At 39.1% G+C, this 16685-nt stretch overlaps 2 protein-coding genes and 1 non-coding gene across 8 annotated transcripts; 1 reads left to right on the top strand and 2 right to left on the bottom strand.

Annotated features, from left to right (window-relative positions):
- Positions 1-2112: 2112 nt before the first annotated feature.
- Positions 2113-12205, bottom strand: LOC122288551. Of its 5 annotated transcripts, none has more exons than XM_043095574.1 (5): positions 11946-12196; positions 4045-4304; positions 3795-3882; positions 3172-3238; positions 2113-2417 (listed from the first exon to the last, which is right to left on the bottom strand). In XM_043095574.1, exons 1-5 carry the CDS (start codon positions 11957-11959, stop codon positions 2364-2366), a joined length of 483 nt encoding a protein of 160 aa, XP_042951508.1. In that variant the 5' UTR covers positions 11960-12196; the 3' UTR covers positions 2113-2363. The 5 variants fall into 5 exon arrangements, with proteins under 5 accessions (XP_042951508.1, XP_042951509.1, XP_042951511.1 ...); XM_043095575.1 differs by having other exon boundaries at positions 4045-4324; positions 11946-12194; XM_043095577.1 differs by having other exon boundaries at positions 4045-4196; positions 11946-12189.
- Positions 12206-13035: 830 nt separating this feature from the next.
- TRNAY-GUA lies at positions 13036-13128 on the top strand. Its single transcript has 2 exons — positions 13036-13072; positions 13093-13128. It is a non-coding gene; the product is annotated as a tRNA-Tyr (tRNA).
- Positions 13129-13282: 154 nt separating this feature from the next.
- Positions 13283-16273, bottom strand: LOC122288525 (probable cysteine protease RD19D). Of its 2 annotated transcripts, XM_043095573.1 has the most exons (5): positions 15717-16273; positions 15390-15509; positions 14939-15182; positions 14609-14711; positions 13566-13764 (listed from the first exon to the last, which is right to left on the bottom strand). In XM_043095573.1, the coding sequence occupies exons 1-4, from the start codon at positions 16194-16196 to the stop codon at positions 14632-14634; spliced, it is 924 nt and encodes a 307-aa protein (XP_042951507.1). In that variant the 5' UTR covers positions 16197-16273; the 3' UTR covers positions 13566-13764; positions 14609-14631. The 2 variants fall into 2 exon arrangements, with proteins under 2 accessions (XP_042951506.1, XP_042951507.1); XM_043095572.1 differs by lacking the exon at positions 14609-14711 and having other exon boundaries at positions 13283-13764; positions 15717-16271.
- Between the last annotated feature and the right edge of the window lie 412 nt (positions 16274-16685).

Here is a 16685-nt window from a genome sequence, read left to right as displayed (position 1 = left end):
ATAGTTTTTTAAGAGTGTGGTGCCAACTGAAACTGGCCGACAGGGAGAGAGAGAACCGACTGGAATCTTACAGTCGATACTAATTGGTTTGATGGTTGGTTGCTAACCCACCCCCAAGTTCATATCACAAACTCATAAATTCACAACATCAACTTAAAATTCACAACAAAATCACAAATTCATAATAAAATCTCAAGAGGAGAGAGATGAAAATAAGATATGAGTGGCAAACGAGAGAGGTGGACCATAAACAACAGAGAGCTCATAGAGATATTTTAGAGAGGAGATGAGAGAGCTTGGAGAGCTGAGAGATGGGTTAAGGATGAGAGATCTCAAAGAGATGAGGGGGGAAGGCCAAGCGGCATTAAGGAGGGGGGGGGTTGCGGGGTGAGAGAGGAAGATAATAAATAAATAGGATCATGATAAAGAAGATGGAGGGGAGGGGTTATTAAACCCTAGATCTAAATGATGTCGATTGGTTTACGTTTGATGTATTAAACAAAACGGCATCGTTTCATTTTAAATTTTTTTAATGGTCTGTGTAAAATGACACCGCTTTACTTACTTAAGTGAAGTAGTGTCGTTTTACATAAGATATATAAAATATATATTATCAGTCGGTTCGATGGTTTGGGATTGATTTAGATTGGGACCAAACAGGTCGGCGTTGGTTTTACTAAATTTATATCGTTGTTCGATTGGTTCTCTATTGGTTTCATTTAGTTTTGGATTATAGTGGCTGATTCGCATTGGCGATGGTTGGTCCTATCGATATTTGTATCGCCCTAATTTCAACACAAGAACACAAACTTGAAACTGTTTTAGAAATAATCTCATATTGCATGTGGACACGGTTTTAGATATGTTTATAAATAACAAGAAATCCTTTCTTGTTGAACAGGACGAATTGGGGCCCATACTACTTACCTCGTGATAAGGATCAGAAAAAATACTAGCCTACACGTGAAAAAGAGTGTTGAGAAATAAATCTCACATTGCCTGTAGACAATATCTTAGGCATGTTTATAAGATTGAAACAAATCTCTTTTTTTGAATCAGTTTTTTATATGAGTTAGGTCCATAAATTTTTTCATAGTATTAGAACATGTCATAGGACAAATGAGAGCCCACACTACTTATCCTGTGACAAGAACTAGCAAAAATATTAGTTTGCATGTGAGGGAGGGTATTAAAGATTGATCTCACATTGCCTATGAATAAAGTATTGGGTATGTTTAGAAGCAATGAACCTTATTGAACCGATTTTAAGAGATGAATTAGGCTCATAAATTTATTAACCGAGAAAGCTACTATTGCGGCATATAAATATGATAAATATTCGTGTGGGGTATGCAAGTGTATGTTTGAAGCGGAGAACGGGAGAAGTGCCAGTCTAATGAGCTCAACGGGACTGTTTGGAAAATTTTGAGAGTATTTTTCATCATCATAGAGATGAAATGCTACAGGAAGAATAATACATTTTCCTGTCCAGTCTTTTCTCAAATGTAACCGGAACTGAATCTAAAACTGAGAGAAGTACCTCCTGATCCAGTGGGGATTAGAACCGAAAACGTATCAATGCCGTGCAATCTTGACGCCTAGAACTTCAAAAAGATTAACTAGCAGAAAAAGAAAAACTTAGAAAGAAAATCTGAAAGATACTGAAATTTATGTTTCGATTGCGATACTTTAATTGAATACGTTTCACATTTTTTCGATTGAATTGAATCATGATTTAGGGAACGGGCAAGTATAAAATTAATTAAATAAACAAAGGGAGAGAGATAGCTTGGACCATGAACATGAGATAAATTATACTTTATTTCCTACACCACAAACACCATAGTGTGACTTATCATTTTTATTATTCTGTTTAAACATACATATTTACGTGTGGTGTGAAGATAATAAGTAGAAATCATATTATTAAATTAATGCATGGGACAGACGATGCATCAATAAATAATAATAGAAGCGTATGCTTGGTTGATAAGAAGCATTCAATTCAATCAGAAAATTACACTTCTTGTTTGTCAATTAGGGCCATTCGTCTCTGTCACATCCGAGAGAGAGAGAGAGAGAGAGAGAGAGAGAGAGAGAGAGAGAGAGAGAGAAGACCACAACACCTTCGAGAGTTTTCATAAATTAAAGCTGTTGAATGAGATCATCAATATCTTACTACAAATAAGAGCCCAAAAAAATGGGGCAATGGTGAATTGGTGACAATCTGACTATTTCAGTGTCGTTCAAGGATTTTCATCCTTCAACGAAAGGAAGAATTAGAAGCAAGAAATTAGACCAAGTAAGTACTGTCCACTTTCCATCAGTCTTCATCCAACTACTTCAACGTTATCATTAGCCATCTAATCGTAAAGGCCTTCATCATGCCAAATATCAACTAAGAAATCTACCATCTCCTGCACAAGTCAGCAATCAACCAGATCCTCATCAGCACCTCCAAAATCATAGGTTCAGAATTTAAAAGTGGCAGTTATGGAACAATTTAAGCATATACCCTTTCTCAAACTCAACTGTAATTTATGATTTCCGAAATTTAATTCAACTACTTTGGGCGTTTTTTGATACTTCAAGAAAGCAGGGTGACACTAACTCGTTTTCCACTGCATTAAAAATGAAAATTCTGAATAGCATAGATGCCATTTCTTTTCTCTCTTTTTCTCTTCACTTTATAGCATTACAATGACAGATAACAGATAAAATCATACTCTACTATAGAGCCATCACCACAAACAGAGAACTTTTTCAACGAAGTTGTAAAACATTATAGAATATTGAAATTACTGAACAGAGAACCTACACTGGCAACACAAAAGCTATCTCCCTCTCCCTCTTTTTCTCATGCACATGCACGTGATTAGACGAGCAACACAAAATGATTTTGAAGATACGGAAAGTGAGGGTCTATACGCTATGTAGAACAAGTTACATAAAAATGATGTGAACACTTCTGTTCTTCTACCCTTGTCCTCAAGCTTCATATCCCCCATTCTCTCTCTCTCTCTCTCTCTCTCTCTCTCTCTCAGAGACACATGCAGAAGTGCATGCAAAAACCCTTTGCTACTTCCATAAGTAATTAAATGTTTGGTACAAGAACATAACATGCAGGAGTTAAGAGCAGATAACTAAATGTTTGTTAGTTAAGAAGCTTACAGGTAGAGGAATTGGTTCAGAAAACGGCTCATTAGTTGCGAGCAGATCTTCATACCCCAGGGTCCAGCTGCAACAAGAAATTTTGCAGTTTTCTTTCAACTATCATCTAACTAGTTACAACAAACCACAAACCACATTGAACAAAACCTGTGATAGCCAAGAATACTATGACACAGTCACAAACCCATTATATATTTACATCAGCATATACATAAATATATATGTTTTCTTGAAGGTATTTCAGCAATCTATTATTTTTATTTTCTAATCTGCAACAATATCCTAAGTTTATGACAATAGATCAGATGATGAAGCTGTATCACCTTTTTTTTTTGTAACTTATCAACGTCAGACCGGCTAAGTTCTTTTGGGTTTGCAAGTCCTTATAGATTTTAGTCAGAATTATGCAGTTTGCCTTGATAAATGCAGCTCCCAGAACCCACATGCCACCACTTAAGTTAACTGACATGGGTCAAATCCAAGTAGGATCTCCCATGATTGTCTCAATAACCACTACCTTCAAAAGTAAACTGTTTCCGAGCATATAGATGGCATAAAATCTTTGGCATTGACAAGAACAACTGACCCCCTTGGATCTAAGAATCTTTGGGAGAAGTAGATACCTTATAATCGGTTCCTTTGCCTTTCTTTTTGATCGCCGAGATTGATCCCCCACCCACCTTTTTCTACTCTCATGCCAAGCAATCGCAGCTGCATAATACCTTGAGCCCAGTCATTGTTCAGGAATTACATATAATTACCGAAAAGAAGAAAGGAAAGGAATTAGGGAAATAAGATACCACCTTTTGTTCTGTTTTACTAGTATTATAAAACAATTATTTGGCACAAGATCGCCTAAAGCAAGAGACTTACCATGATTGACAAATATAGAAGTGCTCAAATCTTTTTCCAAGGGTTGTTTTTCTTTATCAGTAGATGTAGAATGCCCCGAAGGCTGCTTCCCGTTGCAACAGAAACCTCCTGTATTGAGCTCCATTGTTTCTGAATTGAATGACCATTCCATTCTGCAATGACACAATGACTGTTGGCAAGAGTTCCTTTCCAGAAGTCCTCCTAAGGTTCTATTAACAGACATGGTCTCATGGAATACAGCAAGGTGGCCAAAACAGCTACTGCTTGGCGTAAAGTAGCCCTTCAGTCCAAGAGTAAAGGAAAGATGAAATGAAGGAAAACAAAATCAAGAATCATAACACAAAAGCATTACATTTTTTTATAATTCACAACTCCCAGCTGCAATTTTTTAAACTATTTCATTTACTTGAGAAACTAAGGAACCGTGCAATTACTTACAGATTTGGCATAATTTGCTTAATAACCACCCATCTAAAATTTAATTTTTTCACAGAATGTGGAATTTAATTGCAAACTCCAAAGAATTTCAACCCACTACACCCTAGAAAAGACAGATAACAAGAGCTCCAATTTATGAACTGCATTGTCTGCAACCAAAAACACTCTACATTCATTGCTTATTTTCTTTTCAAGGTTATTTGTAGATAGACAATACAGCACAAGAGTGCATGTAATTTTAAAGGAAAGAGCCCAAAAAAAAAAATCTTTTCAAATGGACCTTATCCAAACTTTTTTTTTTTTTGATAAGTAATAAGAAATTTTATTAATAAGCATATTCCAGGTACACTGGAGGTATACATGTGAATACACCTATTTAGGATCTAGTAACTGATACAAGGAAATCTTGGAAACTAAGACCATTCAAACTAAGACCATTCAGCTTGAGAGCAATGGCCCACATAAATAAAGTCTTCCAAAAAAACCTCCTAAACTCTTGTATGGAACGTTTCTGATCCTCAAAAAGTCTATCATTTCTTTCACTCCAAATACACTAAAGAATACAAAGAGGAGCCATCTTCCATACAGCCGCAATCTGTGGTGTCCCCGCAATTCCTCTCCAGCTTGCAATTAATTATATCACTTTTCTCGGCATGACCCATGCTATATCCATTCTGCTGAAGAAAAAATTCCAGATTTTCCGAGCAAATTCATAATGTAAAAGTAAGTGGTCTACCATTTCACCATTCTTTTTGCACATACAGGACCATTCGGTTATGATTATGCCTCTTCTTCTTAGATTGTCCATGGTAAGAATCTTCCCTAATGCTGTTGTCCATACAAAGAATGCAACCTTTTTAGGTGCTTTGCTCCTCCAAATGTTCTTCCAAGGAAAATTGTTGTGTCTTCGCTGCATAGTAATTGTATCATAAAAGGAGCACACAGAAAACTTCCCTTTCCTCGAAGGTTTCCATATTATCTTGTCCTCACTTGTAGCATGAATAACCGTGTTATACAGCAAGCTGAGAAACTCCACCATCCCAGTAACTTCCCAATCATGTGCATCCCGGGTAAGACTTATATTCCACTCCTGTGCACCATTGCTTATTACCCTCAAATCAGCCACCATTGCTTCTTTGTCCCGAGCAATTTTGAAAATATTAGGATAGACCTCCTTTAGAACCGTGTCTCCCACCCACACTTCATTCCAAAAGCTGACCCTCCTGCCATTTCCCACACAAAGACGAGTGCTACTAGCAAAGGTACACCAACCTTTCCTTATGTACTTCCATAACCCCACCCCATAAGTCCCCCTACTTTCCTTAGAGCACCAACCCCCCCGTTCACTTCCATACTTTATATCAATCGCTTCTTTCCATAAGGCTCCCCTTTCCTTGTTATACCGCCATAATCATTTTCCTAATAATGCCTCATTAAAGGCCCTCACATTCCGGACCCCCAAGCCCCCATCTCTCAACGGAGTACACACCTTATTCCACCCTACTAGATGGAATTTGAGCTCCTCGCCTAAGTCACTCCACAGAAAATCACGTTGAAGTTTTTCCATTTTTGTTGCTATGCTGGCGGGGAGAGGAAATAGAGACAAGTAGTATGTAGGAAGGTTGGATAGTGTGCTCTTGATAAGAGTGGTCCGCCCCCCTTTAGTTAAATACAACATTTTCCACCCGGCCAATTTATTCTCTAATTTCTCCAACACCTCCTCCCAAATTACCTTGGCTTTGAATGTAGCCCCCAAGGGGAGGCCAAGATACTTCAAAGGCAAAGAAGAGACTCCGCATCCCAAAATGTTGGCCAACCCTCTAATGTTCCTCACCTCACCAACCGCAACCATCTCCGTCTTTGCAAGATTAATTTTTAACCCCGATACCGCTTCAAAACACAATAAAATGGCCTTCAAAGCTTGTACATGTCCTGCATTTGCCTCACAAAACAGCAATGTGTCGTCCGCGAACAATAGATGTGAGATGTTGATGTTTCCCATTACAAAACCAGCCAAGAATCCCCCCTCCACCACAGCTGACAACATTCGACTTAGGGCCTCCATTACAATGACAAATAAAATGGGTGATAATGGATCACTTTGTCGTAGTCCCCGCGAGCTATTAAAGAAGCCCACTGAATCTCCATTTACTAACACTGAGAAACGAGCCGTTGACACACAATGTCTCATCCACTTTTTCCATCTTGTCCCAAAACCACATCTACTCAACATGTATAACAAGAAGCCTCAGTTGACATGATCATAGGCCTTTTCCATGTCTAATTTGAATAAAATACCTGGCTCTCCCGACTTGATCCTGTAGTCCAAACACTCATTTGCTATAAGACCCAAATCCAGTATTTGGCGCCCTCCCACAAAAGCATTTTGAGTCTTAGAAATAATTTTATCCATAACTGTGCTCATTCTATTAGCCAGGACTTTAGAGATTATCTTATAAATGCTCCCCACCAGACTAATAGACCTGAAATCTTGCACCTCTATAGCACCCTTTTTTTTTGGGACCAGTGCGATGAAAGTAGCATTCAAACTCTTCTCGAATTTGCCATATGTGAAAAATTCCTGGAAAACCTGCACTACATCTTCTCTCACCACCTCCTAGCACTTCTGAAAAAAAGTCATAGTAAAGCCATCCGGGCCCGGTGCTTTGTCTCTATTCATTTTCCTGATTACTATGTGTACCTCTTCCTCTTCAAATGGTCTCTCCAACCAAACCATACTACTTTGGTCGATGTGCTCAAAAGCTAATCCGTCTAAAGTAGGTCTCCAATCATTAGGTTCTGATAACAAGTGTTCAAAGTGTCCAGCCACATGATTCTTAATTTCAGCTTGATTTGTAAGTGCACCGCCATCCACGTTTAGGGACTCAATGGTATTGAACCTCCTGTGAGAGTTTGCAATGCGGTGAAAAAACTTCGTGCACTTATCTCCCTCCCTAAGCCACAAAGCCCTTGACTTTTGTCGCTACAAAATTTCCTCCATAAGAATCACTCTTTCCAAATCAACAACGACTTGCCCTTTGTGATTGCTCTCATCTCCACCTCCCTCCAAGCTTTGTAACTCTTGAAACAGATTTTTTGTTTTTGTAGCGTAACGTCACCAAATATTTGCTCATTCCATAACTTCAAATCCTTTTTCAACGCCTTCAACTTTCCAGCCAATACATTACTCGGGTTGCCCTGCAAATGATATGAGCTCCACCATTGTCCCACCAGCTCCACAAACCCCTCATGTTTTAACCAAATATTCTCAAATTTAAAAGGCCTTCTACCCCCTAGGATCCCTCCACAATCCAGCACAATGAGAAATTGGTCCGAACAAATCCTAGAGAGCCTTTTCTGAGAGAGATCTGTATAATGTTCCTCCCAAGAAGGAGATATATTAAAAATCTATCTAGTCTTGACCAGGCTTGGTTTGGAGACCATGTATAATCACCCCCCATTAGTGGTACATCCATTAATTCCAGCTCATAAATAATTTCTGAAAATTCCCTCATAGCAAGAGTTTGTCAACCCTCCCCCGATCTTTTGCCAGGAAATCTAGTCACATTAAAATCTCCTCCAATACACCATGGAACCTCCCACCATGAATCCATGCCTGCAAGTTCATCCCAAAGTATCCGCCGCTCACAATCCAAATTAGGACCATAAACGCCAGCGAAAGCCCACACAAACCCATCTTCAAAGTTTTTGAACAAGCACCCCACCGAATATTCTCCCACAAACTCATCAATATTCTCCACCACCCTTTTATCCCACATAACTAATACTCCCCCTGAGGCCCCTTTCGAAGGTAAATAGGACCATCCTGCAAATTGGCAGCTCCATAAACTCCTTATGACTCTTCTTGTAATAATCTTCAATTTTGTTTCCTGCAAGCAAATAATGTCCAGCTTCCATTGTCTCAACAAAGATCATACCTGGAAGCGTTTGTTAACCTCATTCAACCCCCTTACATTCCAGCTCAGAATTTTTGGCTTCATTTAACAACTGAAACAGCCCTTCCCTTATTTCTACTACAACTTGTACTCTCCTCCTTTCCATCCTTACCATCATAATTGATAGACCAAGTAAGCCTTCTCAACTCCCTACTTTTTTTTGAGACAGCACCATGCTGATAGTGACTGGCCTCAATGGCCGTTAGCATTGCCTTAAATTGGTCTTCATAGCCCACACACGAGATCCCCACCACACTGCATCTCTATCACCTTGTTCAAGACCCAATTATGAGGTAAGGGAGTTATCATACTTATTGGAGAAGGATCTTCCTCTGAGAAATCCTCCCCCTCAAACAGAACCATTGAACCTTCCCCCTCCACCTCCCTTCTCTCCCTTTCTGCCACTTTTTCCCCTACCCGAGAGGCTTTAACCCCTTCTACATCTGGAATTTCAGCTTCTTCCCCAGGCCTAGGCTGTTCTTCACTTGCTAGGGGTTCCTCTTCCTCCAACGTCATGGTCTGTGTCTGACCCAAGCTTCCCATCGCACTCATCAGCCTTCCAGCAGTTCTCGGCTCACTCATCGGCGTGCTCTGGATCTCCTGCAGTGACGTCGGGTTGCACAAGGTCAGTTCTGAAGTTGTCGGCGTTTTCTATCCCATCGGCGAGGTCAGCTCCTCATCCACAGACGTCGGGTTACACGCAGAGTCCAAAAAATCTCCGTCATTGCCCAAAAGTTCTCCCTCTTCCATAACCACTGCTAAGCTGGCCTCCACTGGACCATCGTCTGCCTCCTCCGAGACCACCAATAAAATCTGGGTTGACTTTGTCACCCTTTGCTCAAATATCGGCTCCGATATTGAAGATTTCGGCTTGGCCAAAATTTCGAATGAAGTGGGTAGCCTCCTCCCCGTATCCACCCACTTCTTTCTCAGGCTTGGGCCGAGATCCAGCCCTTTACCCTTCAGCCCAGCCATCAAGTCTTGACCCAACGACACTTCTGCATCATGGCCCAGGTCCAAGCCCAAGCCCATGTTTCATTTTTCTTCCGCCCTTTTGATAAGCCATTCAATTTTTTCCTGCATGGCTTTGACTTGTGCCATCAACTCCTGTAACACGCCTTCCTCCCTTTCCATATTAAGGCCATCATTTTCTCTACTATTTCCTACTACACTCAGGGTAGCAGCTGGAAAAACTCCTCTCGGCAGACCTACCCTAGCTCTCGACTTGTCCCCTATTCTGACATTGGAAAGCTGATTACTAGGCCTCTATTGAAGAGCCTCCCTATACAACCGAGAGGCATAATGCACAGCCTTCTCTGGTGGTGGTAGGACAACAAGGCTTCTTCCCACCTCCCTCATCACCTCCATCAACATCCTCCATCCCCTACCATCTTTGTCCTTTGGTATACAAACAGAGTTTCTATGGCCACCTCCTCCATATGCCACCACCTCCATGTATCCACCCCTGAAGTTGGAGCATCTCTGCGCAGTGTAACCTCTTCCTCCTTCTCGATGTGCAGAATAGAACACCTTCCTCCCACTTTTCAGACAATCCTCCATGGCTCTAATGAACCATCTAACCGTGTTCAGACCCAAACATATCTCTGTTATCACTCTTCTCCCTCTCTCGATAATGAACACTTGGACCCCATCTCTAAAAACCTCAAATTCCTTAGCTTCTATAACCACAAATTTCGAAAGCCCCATCCCACTCAAGATTTAGCAACCTCAAGCTTCACCAGAAAGAAAGTTTTCACTTTTCCTAATGAGAAAACTTTAGGTGTACGGAGAGAATTTTCTCTCTCTAAAAAAAAAACCCCCACTCCCTTATCCAAACTTGTAATGAAGCTTAATGATTTATAAGCCTCAAAAGAAACATGATAACACAACTAGTTTTTTCTTTTAAGTAAACATGATAACACGACTAGTTGTCCCAAAAAAGGAGAAAAGAAAATGCTAATGCAAACAAATGTACAATTTCATTGGCCATGGGAAACATCACCGGTACCCTACTCCTCTGGAGTTATATTCTTTCAAAAGGCTTTATTGTTCTCCCCGTCTCAATTATTCCCCTTTATTCACTTCCATTGATTTTTTTTTTTTTGGATACATTTGGGGGAGGGGGTTTTCGAACTCCAGACCTTCATTTTAGAGGCTGGGGGTTATGTCAATCAGGCCACAGGCCTTTGGATAAGAACTTCCATTGAAATTCGTTTGTCCTTTTGATAAGAACTCCTATTGAAATTAGTATCAGTTTTAATTGTAACTCATAACCAGATCTTCATATAAATTTAATGAGATAAAATGACTCCAAAGGCCAGAATATATCCCAAATTTCGAAGCATGTCTTGAATATTTAGATAGGTAACAAATTTCTTGAGATAAAACCGGAGTTATAAGGTACTAGAGCTACTTCTCAATACAATAAGCTACATGATCCATTCCCTCACCACAAGGCCATGCAAGGCTTAAATCTTTAAACAATATTTCTGATATTGCATACCAATGCAATTTCACGAGGCAATCTAGATATGACTTCAGTTTTTTTAAGAGACATACTCCAGTTAATTCCAAAGGTACCATGTCCTTCATTCTCTTCACTTCGAAATATGTGAGCATTAATTTTAATGCTTAAACTACCATCAACTGTTACCATTATTCAACTGCAAGAACCAATTCCCTTGTTTTGCATACATAAAATTTATTCTGAAGATAAACCTTTCACAACTCCCCCAATAAATCCTTTAGAAAATAAGAAAAAACACAGGCAACCCACCGGGTTCAAGGGTGGCTAGAAAGACATTCGTTAACCCCAAGAATACCCAAGCAAAGGCTGTCTCTATATGGAATAGCCCATGTATTTTAACACGATCCGCTGCCACAGACAGATCAAAAGGAAGATAAAACACCCAACTTTGACAAGCATCAAAGCTTGAAAATCATCTCTTGTTCAACACAGACCCTAATGCTCAATAAATGGTGAAAATTTCACCCCCATACGCCGACAATTTCCACATTAAATGCATGCATACATAGATCAGGTGAAACCAAATAAATAGATGAAGAACTACATACTATCCAAACAACATACTTCCCCCCCCCCCCCCCCCCCCCAAAAAAACAACCAAAAAAAACCCCCAAAAAAAAGAAAAAAGAAAAGAAAAGGCAATTATACAGCACAAATCTCTGAGCTAAAGATTCTGCAGAAACCACTCACGCTCCTACGAGATTCCATTCAAAATGTCAGGAAATTGATTACATAACGGATTGAAGAATAATATGAGTCGAAGGCCGTCGAAAGAAAAGTACAACGGTTCCCCACAACAGATTATTCTTTAAGATTCAACCCCCCATCCCCCAAAAAAAAAGGTAAGCTCCCAAATTTCGCAATGCATTAGACCTTAATAGCAAAAGTAAAATTATACAGAAGCCTTTTACTGGTGAAGCAACAAATGAAAAATAAATAAGCAAATAAATAAGAAAAAGAATGAAACAGTAAGGTCATACCTCGTTGTACACATGGTACAAAACCACTTGATAATTCCAGAGATTGATATACAGAGGGAGGGAATAGGAAGCTAATAACAGATATTTAATAAACGTATGTGGGTGAGATAATAGGCAACAGAGGATTTAGAACGACAAGTTTTTTCTCTGCAAGTTTATTGTTTCCTCTGCTTCTTGTTTCTTCGGATTTCTGTGTTCCCGAATCCCCACAGTTTCATGTCTATGCTCCTGACGTGGATCTGCTTTAGGATAAATAGGCCTGTAGGCCTTTTAAGAGCGGAATGACAGAAATATCTTAACCTACCACCACCAAATGCAAATTGAAAAAAATGTGAGAGGGTAATCTGGTCACTTCCTAGTTTTACCCGCCGACAAGAGACTCCCCTTGTTTTTTTTTTTTTTAGCTTTGCTTGACGCAGTCGGTAAATACAGTCGGTATGCAGTCGGTTGTACGGAATAAATAAAAAAATTATAAAAATATTTTTTTTTTATAATTATACAGAATGAATAAAAAAAAGTTATAAAAATAATTTTTTTTCATATAGATTTCATATTAATTCATTTTTTTCAAAGCGACTATACGCTGACTGTATTTACCGACTACACAAATCATTTCTCTTTTTTTTTTAGTCGACAAGAGATTTCCTTAAATGCATAGATTGGAGATTTCATTAATGGGTAAATTTTTATGGTTCTAAAAAGAAAGAAAAATTTATATCAGAAAATAAAAAATAAAAAGAAGGAAAATTTAATCTCTGCGTTTCTGTTTCGAGATATGTATTTGCTCTGAAACATCTGTAAGAACACAGAACTTGCAACAACATCGTCTAACGGCCATAAAAACTATATGATGCATGTGGTGTTATTTTTATGTGGCCAATTAGAAAATGGCGAACAAATTTATCATCACAATTCAGCTTTTTTATATATTTTTCAATAATTCCATTTTCCTTTTATAGATAAGAGATTTGTTTGTACTAATCAAAGGGGAGAGTGGGTCTCGACACGAAAAATAGATGGTTATCTATGATGGGCAATAGATCGAGATTGATCAAGAATTATATAAGAAAAACAATGGTTCGTATGCAAGCCGACCTTAGCTCAGTTGGTAGAGCGGAGGACTGTAGTGGGTTAACACCTGAAAGCCATCCTTAGGTCGCTGGTTCGAATCCGGCAGGTCGGACTTTCCTTTTTTCTTTTTCTTTTAAAAAAATACCCTATGGACTGCCATGGCACATGTTGCAGCGTTGCTACCTCATCTGTGATGCAGATCATGCGTAAACTGAACGAATAGGTGATCGTCTGTTATGAGTATTTAGTTTATTCAATCCTAAACATAATACAAAACATGTTCGTTTAGTTTCATCTAAAAATATGTCCCCAACATAATACAAATCGAGCTGTTGGTTCAGAAGTTGATAAAAAGTAATATACACAAATTTATGCATTTGCAGAATACCTCTATATATATATGCAGTTACATTTATACTTAATCCTGATCTTCCAATAAGGAGCAAGCAGGAGTACTAGTGTATAGAAAGCTTGTTTTAGGAAACTTGAGTGGTCACTGCTGAGACCATTGTGTTCATTCCACACATACCATGGCCCCGGCAAAGGCGATAATAGCCATTTTCGCCCCATTTCTTGCCCCAAGAATTCTTGATGGTCCAATACGGCCTGTTGCCGAATCTGAGAATGGAGAATCCCTTTGCACCATACCCCACGAGTAATACACCGTGATTCACCCATTTCTTGCCACAAATAAGCGGGCATGAGACACCACCGATGTACGTTTGCATGAACACCGCGTTCAACCCAACTGCATTAATTCAGGGATCAAGTTTTGCTCAGTATATTTAGGATTAACATACACCTATCTTGTAAGAGTTTTATTTAAATTCTATGTTCCACACATCTATCTTAATAGAATTTGAAATAGCTTAAGTTTATCAGATAAAATATGAGTGATAATGAGATAAGAAAAATCCTAAAAGATAAGATTAAAACTTTATATCTCTAATTATAGTTAGATACAAACTCTTAGATTTCTTGATGGTCAGAAATCTATAAATAGCACTGAGCGATTAAAGGGTTCTCACCTACAATATTAGAGTACCTTTTGCCATCGTTAGACACTTGTGAGGGGAAATTGCTAGAGTGATCCTTATCTCATAACCAGATCTAATTCTTCATCAAACTGATGAAGAAAGATATGCATTTATTTATTATTGTTTATCATTGTAAATCATATGAAATTGAAGATCCGTTTATTAATGTTCATGTTAATATATTTAACATGTGGTATCAAAACTTTAGGTTATAGATTTTTTATGATCTCAATATAATATTACACATGCCGTATATCATTTTAATATTTCTTTCGATCGTGAAAGATAAATATATATACTGCTCTATCGATATTATGCATTAACGCCACACATGCATAAAATTATATTTTTGATTCTATGTAATATTATTACACTAATATTCATAATCTGTATATGAAATATATATATAGTTGTATATTTGAATTTATGTATATGAAATTGTTCAAATGTTAGAAACTTTAAACTGTTCTATGATTAAATCGAATAATATTGTTTTTAGGTTTATTAAAAAAAAAAATAGTACACAAATTTGGCCGCTGGGTCTAGTTTTATCACCGTGTGTGTGGTGGCCGTGGCTCTCATTGGCTGAGGGAGGTCAAGCACCAAGAGGAGGTTGAGCTCCTCCTTGCCGGCGTTTCTGTAACGGCGGCAAAGGGCTCTAAAGCCCATTGCCGCAAAGGATTTTTAGTTCTCTAAAAAAAAAAAAAAAGTACTCTAATGTTGTAAGTGAAAATATTTTAATTCCTCAGTGCTATTTATAGATTTCTAACCATCAAGAAATCTATCTAAGATCTGTTTATTAATGTTCATGTTAAAATATTTAACATATCTTTCATGAGAGATGATTACCATTTAATTTTTCTGAGCTAGCTCATGAAAGATTACCTGCAAGAGGACCGTGGTTGACTAGGTATGCTGCAATTTGATTCTCATCGATAGGGATGGTGGTGAAATTGACAACTTTGACGGCCATTTTCTCTAACTTAAACATGCATTCACCCCGTTTCCCGGTATAGGGGTATGAAGTCTCCTCCTCTAACCCTCCTGCCTCCATCAAATATTTGTATGCATTCGTCATCAGGCCTCCTCTGCATCCATTGTCACATGCAGTCTTCTCCGTTGCATCGCACTTCAAAACGTTCATTTGGAATAAAAAAATATATATAAGTTTGCGCTTTTGTTGTATGCAACATATATATGATGTTTCTGAATCCATGCAATATTATTTAGAAGTATTGGTCAAAAAATAAATAAACAAGGAGAAACATAAACTCCCATGTGCTTCATATTCCAAGCACAATAAGAAGAATTATGGGTGAGAGATGGAGTAGCTAACCGTGTGGTCGCAATCAACAAGCTGTTGTTCACTGAGATTGAGAAGCTTCCCGGTTGCTATGAAATTGGCTCCTTCCACAGCTCCTGTTGTGCTGAAAGCCCAGCATGATCCACACAAACCCTGCAGTACGGGGAGATGTATACAATGAAGCTTCAATTTTGTTCGAATACGAAAAATAAAGCTCATCATGCTCATCCATGCATCAGTGGGAGGTTAACTTCAAGATCACAAAGTAACAAGCAAACATAATAATAATAATCATGATAACAATAACAACGACGACGTTGATATTGTAATAGTCACACTACAAGTAATAATTTAATTTACCTGCATCTTGACCTCTGTAACAGCTCCCTGCTCTCTCCAATCAAAGCTCTCCGGCAAACCGCGAACCTCCTCCTCCGGCAAAGATACACTCTCCCTAAACACGTTAGTGTGGGGCCCACCTCTAACGCCGGTGTACAACCGCTCGAACTCCTCCTCGGATAGGTCGGAGAACGGCGTGACCCCGTGGACAGCAGTGGGATCGAGCGCCTGGTGCTGGGCGGCCCTGATCATGTTCTTGCCGAATATCCCAAGGCGGTGCAGATACTCCTCCCTCGTGGCATACCTCTTCCCGTACGTCTCCATGAAAATCTTGAAGTTCCTCTCGGTGCCCAGCAAATCGTTATCCAAGAATTTTCTGGCCGTGACTTGGAATATATTTGAGTTTTGCGGGGTATCATGGAGAGCTACAGAGAGTGTCAGTGCGCAGGTTAGAACTGCGACACCCACGGTGCACGTTAGAGCTGAACCTTGCCCGTTCATCTTCCTCGGCTACCTAGCTAGCTGGTTGATTAGCGCTCTTGCTCGGAGACTTCTCTATCTTGGAGAGGGTATGAACAACTTTTGCCGACAAGATGGCGGTGGTTGCATGCAGACCAAGTCTTAGCTATTTAACACGTGGAACTTAGCTTAATTAGCAAGAGAAGAACACGTGGAGCTCTAGTTTATATAATATAGATATAGCGCGGCAACAAGCTGTCATGGGAGTCATAGGCAATCGATTACGTGGTATTGTGCTCGTTTGCGGTCCTCCTGGGTGGCGACTGTACGGATTCTTCGAGCCAGTACTTCAAATCGATCGACCGACCGTGGCAATTGATGGTGGGCTTTGTGTATGATACGGGCTCTTGGCCTTTGGGTCATACAGAAGGAGAGGGACGTTGGTATGAATATGAACTTGTAAAGTTAGGCATATGGACTTTTGAGACATTTTACTTATTAAATAGAAATAAATTTATAAATTAATATAAT

Source organism: Carya illinoinensis, chromosome 1 (assembly GCF_018687715.1).
Source record: "Carya illinoinensis cultivar Pawnee chromosome 1, C.illinoinensisPawnee_v1, whole genome shotgun sequence".
NCBI classification, from domain to species: Eukaryota; Viridiplantae; Streptophyta; class Magnoliopsida; order Fagales; family Juglandaceae; genus Carya; species Carya illinoinensis.
This window is presented reverse-complemented; position numbering and strand designations above follow the sequence as displayed.

Coding starts and splice junctions, on each gene's coding strand:
- LOC122288551 (XM_043095574.1), bottom strand. Junction 3,239..3,794: donor GCAAAGGAACCGATTATAAG/GTATCTACTTCT, acceptor TTCTTGTTGCAG/CTGGACCCTGGGGTATGAAG. Junction 2,418..3,171: donor CTGAACCAATTCCTCTACCT/GTAAGCTTCTTA, acceptor TGACTTGTGCAG/GAGATGGTAGATTTCTTAGT.
- LOC122288525 (XM_043095572.1), bottom strand. CDS start 16,196: ATGAACGGGCAAGGTTCAGCTCTAACGTGCACCGTGGGTGTCGCAGTT. Junction 15,510..15,716: donor TTACAGAGGTCAAGATGCAG/GTAAATTAAATT, acceptor CCCGTACTGCAG/GGTTTGTGTGGATCATGCTG. Junction 15,183..15,389: donor TTGTTGATTGCGACCACACG/GTTAGCTACTCC, acceptor AACGTTTTGAAG/TGCGATGCAACGGAGAAGAC.